The sequence below is a fragment of the Mustela putorius genome, unplaced genomic scaffold (genome assembly GCF_011764305.1).
Source record: "Mustela putorius furo isolate JIRA1106 unplaced genomic scaffold, ASM1176430v1.1 tig00003858_pilon_pilon_pilon, whole genome shotgun sequence".
Classification (NCBI taxonomy): domain Eukaryota; kingdom Metazoa; phylum Chordata; class Mammalia; order Carnivora; family Mustelidae; genus Mustela; species Mustela putorius.
In genome coordinates this window covers 39,892,636-39,909,949 of record NW_025422010.1, presented here as the reverse complement: position 1 = coordinate 39,909,949, position 17,314 = coordinate 39,892,636, and the positions used below count along the sequence as shown (strand labels likewise).

At 49.6% G+C, this 17,314-nt stretch overlaps 1 protein-coding gene across 1 annotated transcript in view; it reads right to left on the bottom strand.

Annotated features, from left to right (window-relative positions):
* Positions 1-4,698: 4,698 nt before the first annotated feature.
* RNF165 (ring finger protein 165) overlaps positions 4,699-17,314 on the bottom strand; it is a 97,769-nt gene continuing 85,153 nt past the window's right edge. The window contains exons 3-8 of the mRNA XM_004752214.3: positions 16,386-16,496; positions 12,706-12,835; positions 11,107-11,211; positions 10,687-10,782; positions 5,956-6,062; positions 4,699-5,435 (exon numbers count right to left, since the gene is read on the bottom strand). Coding sequence (XP_004752271.3) covers positions 5,318-5,435; positions 5,956-6,062; positions 10,687-10,782; positions 11,107-11,211; positions 12,706-12,835; positions 16,386-16,496 — 667 coding nt within the window. The 3' untranslated portion in view covers positions 4,699-5,317. The remainder of the gene's footprint in view (positions 5,436-5,955; positions 6,063-10,686; positions 10,783-11,106; positions 11,212-12,705; positions 12,836-16,385; positions 16,497-17,314) is intronic.

Genomic DNA, 17,314 nt, shown 5'->3' with positions numbered 1-17,314 from the left:
ATGTCCGGAGGCGAGAGGGAAGGATGAGCGGGAAAGGAAGGGAAGGAGGACAGGAGGGAGGAGACAAACACGCGGAGGGCGCAGGCGTGGTCCTCCTTCTCCTGGCCAGGGTCCCAGTGGGCCCAGAGGCCTCTCCTAGGGGCGGGGGCCTCCCCTCTCTCTCTTTTGGCTCAAAGACATCTGGGCTCAGGGCATTGCCAGCGGAGGCCACCACTTCCCCAAACCCTCCCCCAGCATTCCTTCTCAGGGGCTGTGAGTCCGGAGGGCCCTGCCGCAGCAGCCCCTCCCCTCCTCAGCCACCAGGGAGCGATGGCAGAGGGCAGAGGAGGAGGAGACCCTGGGAGGAGCGACTCAGAGTCCCAGATCTGTGTCGCAGGGCTCTGCCCAACAACAACGGGCTCCAAGAAAGGACAGGTTGGCGTGGCAATCCCAAACACCATATTTTGGGGCTGACATTCTGTCTATCCCATCCCCACAACTAACAACACAATGAATTTCAGGTTGTTCTGCCAAGAAAGACCCACCGAGGCTTGTGAAAGAGCATGTCCTGATCCAGGAGGTGTCCCCCTGTCCCTCTCCCCATCCCCCACACCATGCCCTCCGTCTCTCTGCCTCTCCGTCCCTTCTCCTCCTCTCCCTTCTCTCCTGAGAGGGTGAGACAACCCAGCATGGTGTCCTCCCCCCTCCTTCTGTGTCATTGTGTCTCTGGGTCCAAGGGACCCTAGACACCCTTCCCTTCCCTCGGCGCTGCCCAAAACACTGAGACTCAGAGAGGCCAAATGACTTGCTCAAGGTCACAGCGAAGTCTGCAATAGAGCTAGTCTGAGAACCCGAGCCTCCTGAACACCACCCTCCCCCGTCCTGGGCTCTTTCTAATAAATCTGGCTTTTTGGCTTTCAGATGCTTCTGCGGGGAGTGTCCGAGGGGCCCAGTTCTAGAACCAGAGCCATCTGGAACCCAGGTGGAGAGAGTGACCCCAGGCCTTGCTGGGAGAATGGAGGCAGGGTGGGCTGAGGTTGCGGGAAGGGTAAGGGAAGAAAGAGAAACAGGTTAATGATGGAGGGATTGGGGGGGTCGGGGCAAGTGAAAGGATTAGCCCAGTCTGCTGACGAGTGCAAATTATATTTATATATGTGCTAAATACAGTCACTATATTGGAGTTTTTCACTAGATCACAGCATACAGAATCAAAGGTTTGCATTTCGTATGGAATGTATCCAAAGAGGCCAGCACCACAGTAGGACAGCTTGCAATCACACACCCTGATAGTTTGGACGAAATAAAGTTCGCGGAATTTTATTTAAATTTTTTTTTTTTGTATTCATAGTTGTTTGTCATCGTACCAATGCATGCAAAGCATTCCACTCCCAGAAACAACGCCAAAATGAGGTAATAGGAGTAATAAAAAAAATTAGTATCCTTTCTAAATAAATAAATTATAATTAAAAATGCAAAACAACTATAAAAATAATTAAATAAGAACCCACGATATCTACAAGTTAGTCATAAATTATGATTGTTAAATATAAGGCATTTAAACTCACAAAACCCTGTAAACTAGCAACGTGCCATGTTTTTTGTTTTTTGTGTTTTTTTTTTTCATTTTTGTTTTTCTATCAGCTGAAATCGCTCTAGCATTTGCTCTACGCGCAGGAGATGAAACACGACAGGGGGACCTGACAGACGTTGCTACAGCCCCACACGGGGAGTCTTTGCCCCGCCAGCAGGCGGCGGGGGGGCAGGGGGGCTTGGGGGGGATTTCTTTGGGGGGGGGGGAGAAGAAAGATCTGGTGCTTTGTCTTCACCATTGAAAAAACTGTGCTTGTTCATTAGGCGTAAAGAGTTGAGAATACTTGCAGGGAGGCTGGGAACATTTGCAGGAAAGGAGCTTGAGTCCCATCACGGCTGCTGGGCCCCAGGGGTCCCGGCAGGTGGGGGAGCCCTGCACTGGGCCTCTGCCCGCGCCAGCCGCCTGTGACGTTGGGTTCGTGGATTGGCGTCCTTGGCGACCCTGGGAGGCCCAACTTGAATCCTGGGGTGGCTCTTGCCCCAGAAGGCACTCATGCGTCTCAGTCAAGAAAGGGTCTGAGTCCCTTGAGTTGAGCAGTAGGAGGACGACTGGGGGTCTCCCCTCCCAGAGGTGGTGGGTACAAGATGCTGAGGCCCACGCCTCCCTCTTGGTCATCTTCCCAGTCTCCCCAACAAGAGAGAGGTGGCTTCGAGGGCACAGAAGCACAGACCCCTCTCCCGTGTTCTCACCCAGAGAGATGTCCAGCTAAGGAGGCTAGAGCTGGCAGGAACCTGAGTCTGCGGTCCCTTCTGTGCCCACCTACAAGGTGCAAGGGCCCCAGAGAGATGGGGAGGGGGGGAGGGGAGCTTCAGGATCCACCCCCCAAAGTCGGTGGCTGACCTCTCCCCACTGGGTGATCCCCACCTCAGTCAGTGCCTAGCATTAGCCTGGGGCCCTCAGAGCCTGCCCAGAACAGGGAGGAGGAAAGGACTGAGTCCGGCTCCCAGCCTCAGAGACAGATGTTGGTGCCCGCCGGAAGCCACCTGCAATAGCTCGGAAGGCGCGCGGCCCTACGACTTGAAAGATGTGTCGATGTCAGAGAGGATCAGAGAATGTGTGTTGGAAGAAAATTGAGCAAGCATCCAATCCAACCTCCTTGCATTACAGCTGGAGAAACTGAGGCCCAGCAGCATAGCATTCTTTGTCATGGAAGAGCCGAGACCAGAACCCACACCCCAGGTCTGGTGCCATCTGGCTCCGCACCCACTCCCTTCTCTTGCTAGCCTTCTGACCCAGCGTCAGAGAACACAAGAGCCCCAGTCTGGGAGGGAAGTGACTTTCCCTAGACCACCCTGGCTACCCCCAGGTCACAGCAGGCCGGGGAGAAGTCCCCACTTCTTGCAGCTACTGGTAACTAGTAGCTCCCCAAAATCCTGACTCGGAAGCACTTTCTACACCATGGGTTCCCCAGCCATGTCTCCCCCCCCCAGAGACACAATTCCCACCCTGGAACCATGGAACTGGACAAATTAATGCTCATCGCCTTTAACCCTGCATCAGCCAGTCACCATTTTTGTGCTATTATGTGCGTCTTGGCTCCTAAGCTAAAGGGTAAGCTCCTTAAGGCAGGGATATTGTCCTCTCTCCCAGCACTGAGCAGGCACTCAGTAAAGATTTTCTAGAACACCAGAGTATTGGTGCTGGAAGAGGCCTCAGTCTGAGGAAGCTCCTTGAGTAACCCTCCCACAGGAAGCCGGCCACATCCCCCATCTGTGCCTGCAGGTGTTCAGAAGAGGCATGCCTCCGCCTCACAGCTCTGGTTGTGCTAGAAGGTTCTACCTCAAGCCAAAATCTGCCTCTCCGTCATTTTTGCCCATTGGTGCTGGATGTACCCTTTGTAGTAGCAAAGCAGACTCAGATTTTCTTAACCTTACAGAATTTCTTTATGGATGGGACAAATATCCTGTCCTCCTTAGTCTTCTCTTACTGATATGAGGGCATTAAGACTGAGGGAGGGGGGAAGGGAGGGGAAGACTGAGGACAGTGCAAATAAGGGAGGGGGAGGGGCAACGGAAGGGAACAGAATTCCAGCTGGGCCGGGTTTTCCACTCATGAGTGAAGAAAACTGGGCTGGGGTTGAAGTTTGGTGGATCTTCCCCCATCTCCTTTCTTCTGTCTGCCCATCTCTCTGCTTCCTTTGGGGTTCAAGAAAAATTGGGGGGTGGTGCAGAAAGACACATTGTGTGGTGTCCCTTGGAACTTCCAGGTCTGTTTCTCCCATCACCCCTGTCCGTAAACCCCAAGGAGTTCTCAGGATGGATCATGAATTTTTGGGGTGGATAGTGTCAACCCTCATCACATCTGGGGGAGGTACAAGAGGTGGCCATGGAGATGCACTGTCTTTTGTGTCCCCTCGAAAGGAGAAGGAGAATGAGGCACAGAGAAAGAGAGGAACTTGCCCACGGTTATCGAAGGGTCAGAGAAAGAGCCAGAGACTAGAGACACAGGGTCTCCCAAACGCAGCCAACACGGTGTCAGGACTTGGGCCATCTCTGAGGGACCCCATCGGGATCTGAGACACCCCAAAGGAAGCTGAAGGCCCTCCTCCAGGTCCGTGGTGTCTGATCATAGCCCCTGAGTGCCAGTTGAGAGCACTGTGGCCAAAGCCAAGTGTCCACCACCTAGGCTGTCATATCTTCATCATCCAGTTAATTTTTTGCATAGGGAGGCAGGGGCCAAATTGCCTCTTTGTAACAGGGCTTAAGCACAGCCAAAAGGAAGAAGGTGGCATCAGCGGGGACACCCTGGCTCTGAGGAACACGGGGGGCAACTCTAGCTGAAGGCTCGTTCCTCCCTAGTCCCACGTGGAACCAGGGCCATGGCTGGAACAAAGTAGACATACAAAGGGAGCCCTCCCTCAAGACGGAATGTCCCCTTCTCCTCAAACCCTGCCTTCCTCACTCTGGCTGAGCCCCTCAAGGGCCACCGAAGCCCCCCATCTGCTCCTTTTCCAGTCTGCCCCTTCCCCAAATGCTCCCCTTTTACACTCCATGCACTGTAAACATGAGAAAAACAAAAGCAAAGGAAAAAAACAAAACCAAAACCAAAAGATACCCCCCCACCCCGCCCCGCCTCCCAACCCGGGTGAAAAAAAAAAAATCCTTTTTCACCAGAAAACAGGATTTGGCTTTTTTTTTTTCCACTTTTGATTCTTTTCGCCTTTTTTCTCATAAAGACGGGAAGATTTGGGCTGTCATTTGTTGGTTCAGTCAGGCACCAAAACAAGGAACTCAATGAGAAATATTTGGTGCGAATTCGTAACAGCGACATGTCCACCACAGATGACTAGAGCACCACACACGACATTTTTCTTAAGCTAACATGCTCCGGCTGCCATCCACAGAAATAGCTAGAGACCCCTACATGGTTTCTACGTGGTCGAGAGGTATATATACAATCCTTCCAAGGACAGGATTGAGGGGCCTGTCTGTCAGCTAGGACCTTCCAGTTCCCGTCCAGATTCTCAGCAGCGTGGGCCCCCCCTTCCCACCCCTGCTCCGGGCACGGCCAGCTCCCTCCCGCGCAGCGAGGTGGATGGGGACAGTCACCATTCTGGATGGGGGGGTCCTCCCCCCACCCCTCCTTTCCCTCAGACACGGATACCGCCAACTCCTCTTTCCACAAAATGTGCTTGCAGGCTTTTCCTCTACATCAAATGGCTCAGAAGGCAAAGTTTGGCTGCAAGGGCTATGGCCGTGGGGAGGACCTGGTGAAGGAAAATGGGGCGTCCACTGGCTAATTCCTCCCTCAGCTGTCGGCTCCCAGTTGTGTCTCAATGTCCACTCGGCAGATGGGACATTTCTTGCTCATGGCGAGCCACTGGTCCACACACAGTTGATGGAAAAGATGCATACAGGGTAGGCGCCTGGAAGAGAAGGGAGAGTCAGAGGACTGGTGGAAAGGGAGGGGGTCCCGGGAGGGCCAGGGGCGGCACGATACTGGCTATCACAGGATGGGGGTGGGGGGTGGCCCACCCTGGCACCACTGGGGGATGGGCCAAAGTGGGTCTTGGGAGCCCTGCCCTGCAGCGAGGCTGCGGCAGGGCTGGGAAGTCATGTCAGGGAGGGGCACCCCACAGCCCTCTTCCTCCATGAAGCCCCTTCAGACCAGCCTGAAACAAAGCCATGACTTTGTCTTACACCCATCCAAGCCAAATATCACTCTGTTCTCTTACACTCTGTGTCCACCAGTCCACACCATAAGCATCACACATCTAGAACATTCCACATACCACCTTCCTAGAAGAACCACACAACAATCTATGGCATACTTAGCATGCACATGCATGAGAAAACAAGCACTGTACCCCTGACATACAGCACGCGACTGATCATTAATACCTGCGGGGGGGAGGGTGGGGTGGACAGAAGGAGCGGGTCTCTTACCTCACATCTTCTCCATCTTCCAGCATAGACAGACAAATTGTGCATTTCTCATCTGTGTCTGACTCTTCCCCCTCTTCCTTCTTGCCCTTGCTATCCTGGGGTCTTCGCTATGAGAAGCAGAAGAAGAGAATCCGTTACCTGGAGCAGCTCACCTGGAGACCCTGATCTCTCAACCACAGCCGCCCCCTCCCTAATCCGGGAGTCAGTGTCTTTGTAAGATCTTAAGGAATCCCCAGACTTGCGTGCTTATCCCAGACCCTTTTCCCAGCCTCCTCCCCAGCTCTTTCTCCTTGCCTTGGGATACAGTGGTGGTTATCCTGGCTGACAGGTATAGAGTTTGGAAAGGAATGAATGAACCAGTACATGGTAAAACTATGTCTTGTGGAGAAACTGCTTCTCCTTCCTATTCCCCTCACACTGTCCACTCCTCCTTTATGTCCTTTCCTACTTAGATCCCTGCCTCCAGGCTTCTGCCTCCACATTCAGGTCCAGCGTGCTTTATCCGTCCATCCACTCACCCATTTACTCATCTACCCATCCACTCATCGACCCATCCACTCACTCGGTCACCCTCTACCCAACCAACATCTCACCCATCCACCATCTACCTTCTCACCCATCCATACATATATCCATGCATACATCCACTCACCCACCCATCCATTTATCCACTCAGCTTCCTTCCATCCATCTACCCTTCTATCCATCTACCCATCTACCCCTCCCTTCCTTCCTTCTTTCTCTCCTTCCCTCCTTCTTTTCTCTCTTTCACTCAACTAAGTTCTATTCATTTATTCATTCATAACTAGGTGAAAGCAAAATTCCTCAACTCATATCATTTGTACCATACAGTTATTTTATATTGTTGGATTTCTTCCTATCCAGAAAATTCCTTTAAGATAAGCACTAGCTCCAACATGAGTTTGGACATCATGTAGTCACGCTATTTACACTTCTGACTTTAGTTGAATTGTTTTAAATTCTACGCTAATTATTTGAAAATCATTAACTGCTATATAGAAATTTCCAAGTTCTTAGATGGTGTGGACCATGGTTCACCCTTTCTTGGGTATAGTTCCATACTTGGGCAAGCAGAAGGTACATCATAGGTACTTTAAAAATATTCTGGGGAGGAAGGAATCTAATCAATGAGTAAAACTGGCCCACCTTTCTTGTCCCCATCTCCAAGCTGTGCAATGAAACAGTCTGATAATATTCATGGGAAGAAAACTAGCCCTTCTGTCCCCTCTCCAGAGAGAAGCAGACTTAAAGGTCATTTTTCCAAGAGAAAAATCTGAAGAGTCACAAGATTTAAAAAAAAAAAAGTTGCCCACAAAATAACTTTGACTTTGGGGACAGCTTAGATGTTAGGTTTCCCCACTCCAATCCTTGGTCCTAAGCTCTGGAGTTCCTTAGTCTGATGTGGTCCCTGGAGTGTTGTAACCTCACTGGAACATAGAGAAAATCTATGCTTTCTGCTCTCAGCCTCCCTGGGCCCTATCCACTCCAACGCAAACCATGTGATGGCCAGTGCAATAAGTGTTCCATTGTCTAGAAACCAGAAAATCAGAATTACATTCATAGTCCCATATAATCATCATGGCTTCTGAGTATGAATTAAGTCATGATGGTCTGCCTGCCTAACAGCCCATCTGGGTTTCCAGAAGTGGCCTTCTTTCAGTTGGTCCTTTGAGAAAAGGGATGTTCTATAGAAGATACCAATAAGTCTCACTGTCTACCTATTTTCTATTTTTTTTCCCACAATTGTGGGAAAAACCACAAGACCAAATAGACCAAATAGTCTAACCTTGTTCTACTACATCTAATCTATATTTCTTTCCTTTTTTTAATATTTATTTATTTGAGAGAGAGAGAGAGAAGGGAGAGGGACAGAAGGAGAGGAAGATAGAGTCTTAAGCAGACTCCACTCAGAGCACAGAGCCCAACTCAGGGCTTGATCTCACAACCCTAAGATCACAATCTGAGCCAAAATCAAGAGTTGGATCTTACCCAACTGTGCCACCCAGATGTCCCTAATCCATATTTCTTTAATCAGTCTCTTTTCAAATCTTCCTATTTCCTCTTTTGTATTTTTAATCTTCTATGTCTTCTGGGTTGCCTCCTTATTACCTATGTAACTTTTATTTTAATGGGAACTCTTCTCAGCATTTATTTCTTCTTTATCTCTTCTTCCCGTACCTTTTTGTCCTCATTCACACTCCCTTTCATGTCAGTGTGATTGGTTTTCATTCTGTATGCTGTTTTCATATCTTTGCCCGATTCTTACTTTTTATATTGTCTCCATGACTATTCTTCCCTTGTATTTTTTATTCTTTTATCATCGCTATTGTAAAATATTTTTGTTTTGTATTATTTGACTCTCAGTTTGAATTTTCAAAGTTTTTTTCACATTTCGTTTGGGTCCTAAACTTTATCATTTCATATTTTTAATTATTCTTATTTTTTTCTTATACTATTTTATTCCCCTAATTCTCCCTTTATTCTCATCACTTTTACCTCACCCCTTTATATTATTGGCTTGGTCCATGTTCTCTTTTCATCCTTCATGTGTATTCTCTCCCTGTCCCCTCATGGCCTGTGGCCCTGACGAGAATGAGCACACCCTGGTCAGAGGAGTGGAAGCTGCTCTGGGATCTTGAACACACCACTCATTGCCTTCCATGTTCAGCTCCAGTATCCTAAAGCTCACGCTGCAGAGAATGATTATCTTCCATTTGCTAATGCTACCCTTAGTTACTGAAATACTGTCATTTCCTCCATACATACTACCCATATAAGACAGATTGTAGATAATGAATGTTGGTTGAAATCACGTATGGATGAATTCAATGCCTCTGTGAGGATCTGCACAGACCAAGATCATAGCCTTTGAACTGATATCATGGGCATCCATGCAAGTCTAGAACAAGTGAGCCCTCTATCAAGGTGAAAGCAGTTCACCATCCCTGATCACTCACCAGATACCAGGTACTGTACTAAGCTATTACATGCATTATCCCACTGGGGAACCCCTTATGGTTGCTACTAACACATCATTCCTATTTGACACTAAAAAGGATGGGGAAGAGGACAGAAAAGTCAAGTAAGTTGTCCATAGCTACACAGCTCTCAGCGGTGGCTATGGATTGAATGTCTTTGCCTCCCAATCCCAAATTCAGATGTTGATGCCCTACCCCCCAATGTGATGGTATTAGGAGATGGGAACCTCTGGAAGCTAATTAGGTTTAGCTGAGGTCATGAAGACAAAGCCTCCATGATGGGATCAGTGCCCCCATAAGAACAGGAAAAGACACCAGAGTTTCCTCTCTCTGCCTTGTGAAGATACAGCAAGAATGGAGCCATCTACAAGTCAGGAAGAGAACCCAGTGCCTTCCCAGGCTTGAGAACTATGAGAAATAAATGGCTGCTGTTTCAACCACCCAGCTGATGATACTTCATTACAGCAGCCCAACAAAGACAGCAGTAACACTGAAATTAAACACTGGCCCCATCTGACTTCAACACTTAGTGCTCATGACCATTGAGTCCTAGTGCCTCATGAGGCAGTAAGATGGGCTCTGGCTTGACTTCAATGGGTGTTTTCCCATGCCAACTCTCTCAGTCCTTATCAAGCTTTTAGTTCTTAAATTTAAAAAATATTTTTTTTTCACAGAGGAATTTATTTTGTAGAGTAATTTTAGTTTACATTAAAATTGAGCAGAAAATACAGCCCATTCCCTTGTCCCTTCCCCCACTCAACACACACACACACAGTCTGAGCTATTTTAGCATCTTGTATTTGTGGTACATTTGTTATAACTGATGGACTGACAGTGAAACACTGTTATTAGAGTTTACATTAGGGTTCATTCTTCCTGTTGTATTGTTCTATGGGCTTTGACAAATGCACCATGTCATGTGTCCACCATTACAGTGTCATACAATAGTTTCACTAAAAATAGCCTGTGATCCACCCATTCACTCATCTATCCCTCTCCCTAAAGCCCCTGGCAACAAGGGACCTTTTAACTGTCTAGTTTTGCCTTTTCCAGAATGCTATATGATTGGAATCATACAGTATGCCTTTTCAGGTTGGCTTCTTTCACTTAGTAAGATGCATTTAAGATTCCCTAATGTCTCTGCATGGCTCGTTTTTTAAAATCATGAACTAATATTCCATTGTATGGATGCACCACTGTTGTTTATCCTCTTACATCTTGGTTGCTTCCAAATTTTTTATTTACTGGAATTTCAAAATATTTCAAAATCAGATGGCTGGATTTTAATCCTACTCCAGACTCCTGAGCTGTATTGGTGAAGAGTGTACTTCTATAGGGTTAGGGTGGAGTTTTGGATGTGTGGCCTTAAAAGCTCCACAGGTGATCTTGCTGCTCAATAATCCTGCTCTGAAGTCTTAGTTGCCCATTTGTCCCCATGTGGGATTGGACTTGGACTTCTTTTCTAAGATATATCTTGGCCTTTGCTGCAGTTGCTCCCTTTGCCCACTCATTCAGATACAAGCATTCATACACCTGTATGCCTACCTAACACACCCACTCACAAGTCTGCATGCACATGCACATCCAGCCCTCCTCCTTCATCATGAGAGAGGCACCCCCATCTCTCCTCCTGGTCACACCTGACAGAGACAAGGGAGAAGATCCGGAAAGCATCACAGCTTCAGAGCATCTAACCACAACCCCTCAATGACACACCCACTAGCAGACTCACCTTCTTGTATTTGTGGGGGAAGGTGAACCTCTCAATGGTGTTCTGTACAGCTCCCCGAGTCACATTTCCCAACCTGTCCTCAAGCTGCAGCAGCTCCTGCAAAGAGGAAAGTGTGAACATGTGCATTCTGCATGTACTCCCTCACTCACACATGTGCACACACACAATACAGAGGGAGGGCACTGAAAGATGTTAGCAGGAAGCACTCACATAACCACTGGGAAGAACTTGGCTGGTACTGAAAGACCCCAACATCTTTACTCACTCTCTCTTTTTTTCTCTCTTACGGTCAAGCCCAAAGCTTCCCACAACCTCCCATGCCCTACCCACCAACAGGAGAGAGGGAGAGGGGACCATGAACATGAACATTCATGATGTCTCCCCCAACCCAGATGGAACCAGACAGAGGGGCGGGCGTACCTCATAGCTCTCCCGCACTGCGGAGGTGTGTCTGCTGGGGTTTAGTCCCTGGAGAGCAAGGAAGTGAAGCTGAGGGTAAGGGTAGTTTCGGATTTCATGGACAACCTGTTGGAGAGAAAAACACCTCAGATGGGATTCCTGGCTGCATGAGCCCAGCATCCAGCTGCTCCCCCCACAACCGACCAAGCTGCACATCCCCGAGATTCGTCAGTGGGAAGTGTTCTCTTTCCTGCTCTTATATACCCTCCTCTCCTCACCAAGAACCAAGCCTATGCCAAATCAGCTCCCCCAAAAAATAACAAAATTAATAAAGTAAGTATAAATTAGTAAATATATATATACTGTATGCTAATATCATTAGTAAGTTGACTCAGCTGATTGGACATTTATTCCCAGAGAGGCACTGTCTAAGCACTGCATGTAACAACTTGAGTGATCTCATCTGATCTAGGATGTGGCTACCATTGCTACCCCCAACTTACTGGTAGGGGAAACGAGACACAAATAGATAAAGTCAGTGCCTAAGTGGCAGACGATGATTTCAAACCCAGGCAGCTGAAGGGCCTCAGGCCCCTTCCTCCACTCTACTCAGTACTACCCCAGGAGGTGTCTCAGATGGTGAAGGGCATGGGCCACATCTAGCCAGGCAGGGCCAGTGAGAGCACAAATTTCAGCACAAAAGACTCAGTAATCAAGGTAAAAAGTATTTCAGCACAGTAGACTCAATAATGAAGGTAAATAATATTTTAATACAATATTTTAAAAAATCAAAATTATTGCCAAAAGTCCATAATGAACAAAATACCAAAATGTTAAATAAAGACAGGATCTGACGCTGTCCTGGCAAGTCCCTGCCCTGCTTACCCCCTACCCCTCCCCCCTCCCCCTCCCCCCTCCCCTGGCCCCGACTATGAGTTGGAGGGCCCAGATTTCCATCACAGTTCCTCTACCTACTCACTGCATGAGCTCTGTTTCTTAACCTCTCTGCTCCTGTTTGCCCAGCTGTAAAACAGGGATAAACACCCTTTCCTGTAACGTTGCGAGTAAGTCGCATAACGTGCTTAGTTAGAACAGGGCCTGCCGTGCACTGAGTGTTCCATAAATGTTAGCTTTGTCTCATAGGAGATGGTGCTCATGACATCAATCGTAGAACATCAGACAAGGGCTTCAGCGATCACTCATGCAAACCTCTCATGGTACAAACAAGAAGACTGAGGATGGGGTGGTTAATGGCAGAGACAAGGGCTGGAAGGGGGGAAATGTGTTGTAGGGCAGCTACATGCACGGGCTGTCTGGAGATAATATCTCGCCAACAGTCCGGTGCCACTTTGATGGCCTGTCCTCATCTCCGCTCCATGGAGCTTGCAACGCCAGGGACTGAAAAGGTCCCCCAGAGCCACCCTGTCCCCTTCTGCAATCACAGAGCCCTGCAGGGACAAAGGCCTTTTGTCCAGCAGATCAAGCCAGAGTGGGAGCAGCAGCGGGGAGGGGAGGACAGCATGACAGCAGGACACAGGGGAGCTGTAGGCCTCAGTCTCTCACCACCGGCACCCACAGGCAGTCAGGGGGTCTCTTTCCTGGCAGAGCCCTTGCACTCACCATCTGCGTGGAGGAGGAGTTTCTGGGAAAGTGGTGCATTCGAGGAGTCGCTAGGTAATGCTGATAGTGCTGAGGGATGGGCCGCACCTGGAACTGGGCAGGGCTCAAGCCGGCGTCCACACTGAGATCCCTGTGGGGACAAGGCCACGGTGAACCACAGGGTGCAGGGATTCAGTCATCTGCTTACAGAAGGGACCCCAGACACAAGACTCAGAGTCACAAACCACCAGAGCTGCGAGGGACTCGGCACCCCTTCCCCTCTCTTTTAAGTGAAGGAAACAGAGACTCAGAGGAGAAAGGGGGTCTGCCAGGTCAGAAGGGGCTGGAATGGCCTACACCCCAGAAAACTCCTTAGAATGAGTGCACCGAAGCTCCTCCCAAGACAAAGCCCATCCTTGAGAGAAACGCTGAAAGGATCCAAACAGAGCTGGTCAGGGATACGGAGCTGGTCAGGGATACGGAGCCAAGGGAAGACAAGTCAGGTGGAAGTGGAGGGGCAGGGGGAGAGAGGTCACATTTGTGCCACTGTGAGAAAACCACAGAAGAGGGACCTCTGCAGCCATGAGGCTGGGAAAGCCATCCTGGACCCCTACCCCCGCCTCCTACAAGTTTTAAGGGAAAACTCCCTTAAAAAAAAAAAAATCAGTCATTCCAACTGAAGAGGAACCAGGGCTCCTTGAGAAATGGCCAATTTCAGGTCTGGAGCAGAAAATGTGCAAAATGATTTGAAACCTCTTGTTATAACTGAAAGCAAGAAAGTTATCACGGCATCCAGAAGAGGTTCCCACTGGCCAGGGCTCAGACAAGGGGCATGTCAGCAAGCATCATTCCAGCAGATGGGAACTTTTCGAACAGGTTCGGATCCATGAGAGGGAGATGATGGTAAAGAAAACCAGTCCCTTCAGAGGACATTAGGGAACCAATGCTTCATTTTGAAAACCAGTAAAGAGAGGGAAAGAATCCGACGTTTATGCTGCCTTTCCTCTGTTAACTGGACGGAGGGTAGCCAAATGGTTGATGAAGGGGAATTCCTCTTTATAAAAGCTTTCTAGCTAACAAATGAATAAGGAATGGTAGGAGTTATCCGTCCCCTCCCTGCGTCCCCGAAAGAAGTAAAGGCTCCGGGCAGAGATCACCAATGGCTAACACCGCAGAGGGAGAGACAACCAGCTTTCTGCTGGGAGAACACACCCCTTGTCAGTACTTTTGCCAAGAAATAGTAAGAGTTGAACGTGAATCTGCTCCACGCTTGATCTAAGTGCCAGTGCACCGGGAACTGAGGAAAACGGAGGGACCTCTGAACAGATCCAGCAGAGGGCAACCGGCAAGAACCGAGTTGGGGGGAACACAGAAAAAACAGCCCACATCTTTTCAACAAACACATCCAAACTAAGGAAAAAAGATATGAGAGGTATTTAAGGAATTCCTGCTTCCAGATGTGATGCGTGTGTCTATGTGTATATATATGGGGAGCATTGTCTCAATGCATAGTTTCTTGTCATTTGCATCTAAATATCAAGCTAAACTTTATTTTCCACTCACTGCCAATGGCCTTGAAGTGTGCTGTGGTCTGGTGGCTACCTTGAGCCTAACATTCTGCCCGGAGAGCTTAAGAGCTGGCACCATCTCGCAGGTGAACCTGGAGGCTTGGCAGAGGCAGAGCCGCGGCAGGGGAGGGACAGTCAAATGCTGTTGCCCTCCAGGTCCCAGGTAACCGGGGTGTGTGTGGGGGGGGGGGGGGGCGTTCTGCCTGGCCAGGGCTAGGGCTGGGTGGTGGAACAGGGTGCAATCAGACCTTAGCATCACAGCTGGAAGTATGAAGCTGGGAATGGGTCAAGGAAGGAGTGTGATGAGGACAGAGACATTGGAGCTCAAGGTTAGGGTCGAGTTATCCGGTATGGACCAAAAAGGGGGCGTAGTTGGGATTGCTGCCGCAAGGGCTACTGTTCCCCCACACTCTTGGCCAAGATGCCCAGCTAAGAGAAGCTGCCTGGGTAGAGCAGGGTTTAAATATCCCAAAGTAAGGTGGACAGGCCAGGCACAAAAAGCCCAGGGTGAACCCAGATGTGACTCAGGGCAGGATCCCCCCCTCGCCCCCTGCTGAGGTCTCTCAGGGCATCAGTCTTTGTTTCTCAGGTAGACAGAGGTCAGAAGGGCAGAGGGAGTGAAGCGTGGAAAGCCAGCGAGCTGGGGAGGCTCACACCTGCAGGGCTCCTGACACCACCCCAGGACAAGACTCCCCATTCACCCATGTCACCTCCTCGGTCCCACTGGCCGCGCTGGCTCCCCCATGTTTGTTCAAATCACCCAGTGTGTACTGAATTGAATTAAATTGGATGGACTTGACTGCTGAGGGACAGAATTCAATCCAAACTGCAATTAAACCTTCCTGATTTGAATCTGCTAATTAGAAAAAGCCTGGGCTGAAGTTGGCCGCCGCGTCGCCTCTCCTTTGAGGAAGTGTTCAATTTCACAGAACGTCCCCCAGAACGAGCAGAGGGCTGGAAGACATGGAAACGCCTTAGAACAACTATTTCCTGCGCCTGGAAGCACCTTTTGCACGCAGTCAACCGGAACTCGCCCGCTTTTGAACCTTTCCTGGAAGCCCTGTCCACCTGACTGACAGCTGGAAAATGACACAGAGCACATCTGTCTTTTTTTTTTTTTTTTAAATATAGTCCCTGCTTCTCCATAGAAGTTTTTGTTTGTTTGCATTTATAGTCTTTCAAACAGCAACATGTTGACCCCAAAGTTATAAGTAAGACCAGCCCGAAGAATTCCCAGACCCGCTTCACCCAGGTTCCCCAAGCGTTAATGTTTTACTATTTTGCCGCATTTTTAGTTCCTTCTCTCTCTCTCTGCGTATACTTACAACAGCTACACACGCACTTCTCCGTGGGGTTTTTCCCTGAACTATTTGAAAATAAGTTGCAGGCGTGATGCCCTCTAAACCCAAATGCCTCAGGGAACTACACGACTTTTTCAAGTGTGTGGACGTGAGCACCACACCCTAGTGTAGGTGAACCAAGTCCAGAGCTAGAACCAGAGAGGCAGGTGGGACAGAGGACCCCAAACCAAGCAACACTACATCACAGGGCAACAAAGACCTCTATCCCTCTGCCCTGAGTGTAAGAAATTGTAAGACACAGGATTTCAGTGCCTACAAAGATATCACGGCAAAGCCCTCAATCTTTCTCCCCAGCTTCTCTCCTCAGTCCTTACCTCCAACCCTGCTCTGCCTCCACAAGCCCGTGTTTGGTCTTGCTGGGTTGCCCTGGCTCCTCTCTGTGGATCCCTCAAGGTCCACCCTCTCCAGGAAGCCCTCCCTGATTAGCTAGCTCCTGAGACTCTCCTTTCTGCCTGCCTCCCAGAAACCACTGGTTTCCAGGCATCATTGACCTTGGGAAGTGTTTTCTGTCTCTGTCCCCTCCTCCCCTGCAGGACCATGAGCACAGAGCCCCAGGCTGGGCACATGGTGCTATCCAGGCACATCCTGAGCTAAGTGCCTTCACCAGGCCCAGTGGGGGTCATGTGGCCTTGAGGGTGACTGGGGACACAGGCAAAGCCTGGAGTTTGAAGATAGGCCTCCTGCATCATTCAACGTGAAGGAAACAGGAACTGCATGGATCAGGCAAGACCCTACTCACCCCCTCCCTTGCTTAGGGCCCCCAAACACTCACCAGTCAGTGCCCTCAGCCAAATACCTGGGCTGAGGCGTCTGGAGTTGGTGGCTGAAGTCGAAGCTGGGGTGGAGGCGGTGGGGATGGACAGACACACGCTCCTGACTCCGCCTGCACAGGAAGGGAAGGAGGGCCCATGGCGTCAAGGCTGCCCCAGGTCCAGCCCAGTCACTAAGCAGCCCTGGCCAGCCTGAGCCTATAGCTTACAGAGTAGTGGGTTTTGTCCCTCTTCCCAAATTCCAAGGACGTTTCCCAGCTGGTGGCTGTCAATAATTCAAACATTCCTGTTATCTGGGGGCTGCCCACTATGCTGAGTCCTCTCCCTCGGTGTGTCTCCTGCCGGCCACCTGTCCCACCCAAACTCCCCAGCCTCCTCTGCTATTTCTCCTACTTCCTCCCTCTGAATTTTGTGGGCTGTCTTCAGGGGACACAGACGTGCCTCCTGTAGACTTTCCCACACCTGTGTACCCCTCTGCTCCTGCCACACCCTTCTCCTCTCCTCCACCCTTCTCCACACTCTTCCCAGCTTTCATGGCCCCAGTCAAAGACACCACCTACAGGAAGGCCTCCCTGCACACCGCAGGCATGATGACCTCTCTTCCCTCTGACCTGCTACAACAGTCACCTGTGCCCCCCACACCCCAACCCCCACAGTCACACACTCTTAGAGCCTTAGAATTCATCAGGTCTATCGGTCCTCAGTGTGGTCCAGGCACTCCTGGGGGTCCCTGAGACTCCTTCATGGGGTTTGTGAGGTCAAATCTATTTTCATAATAGTACTAGGATGTTATTTGCTTTTCTACTCTCATTCTCTCACAGGTGAATGGTGAATTTTCTAGAAATTATAGGTGATTCTGGAACAGACTGCAGAAGAAGACATGAGAACACAGCTGTCTTCTATTAAGCCAGGCATTAAAGATTTGCAAATA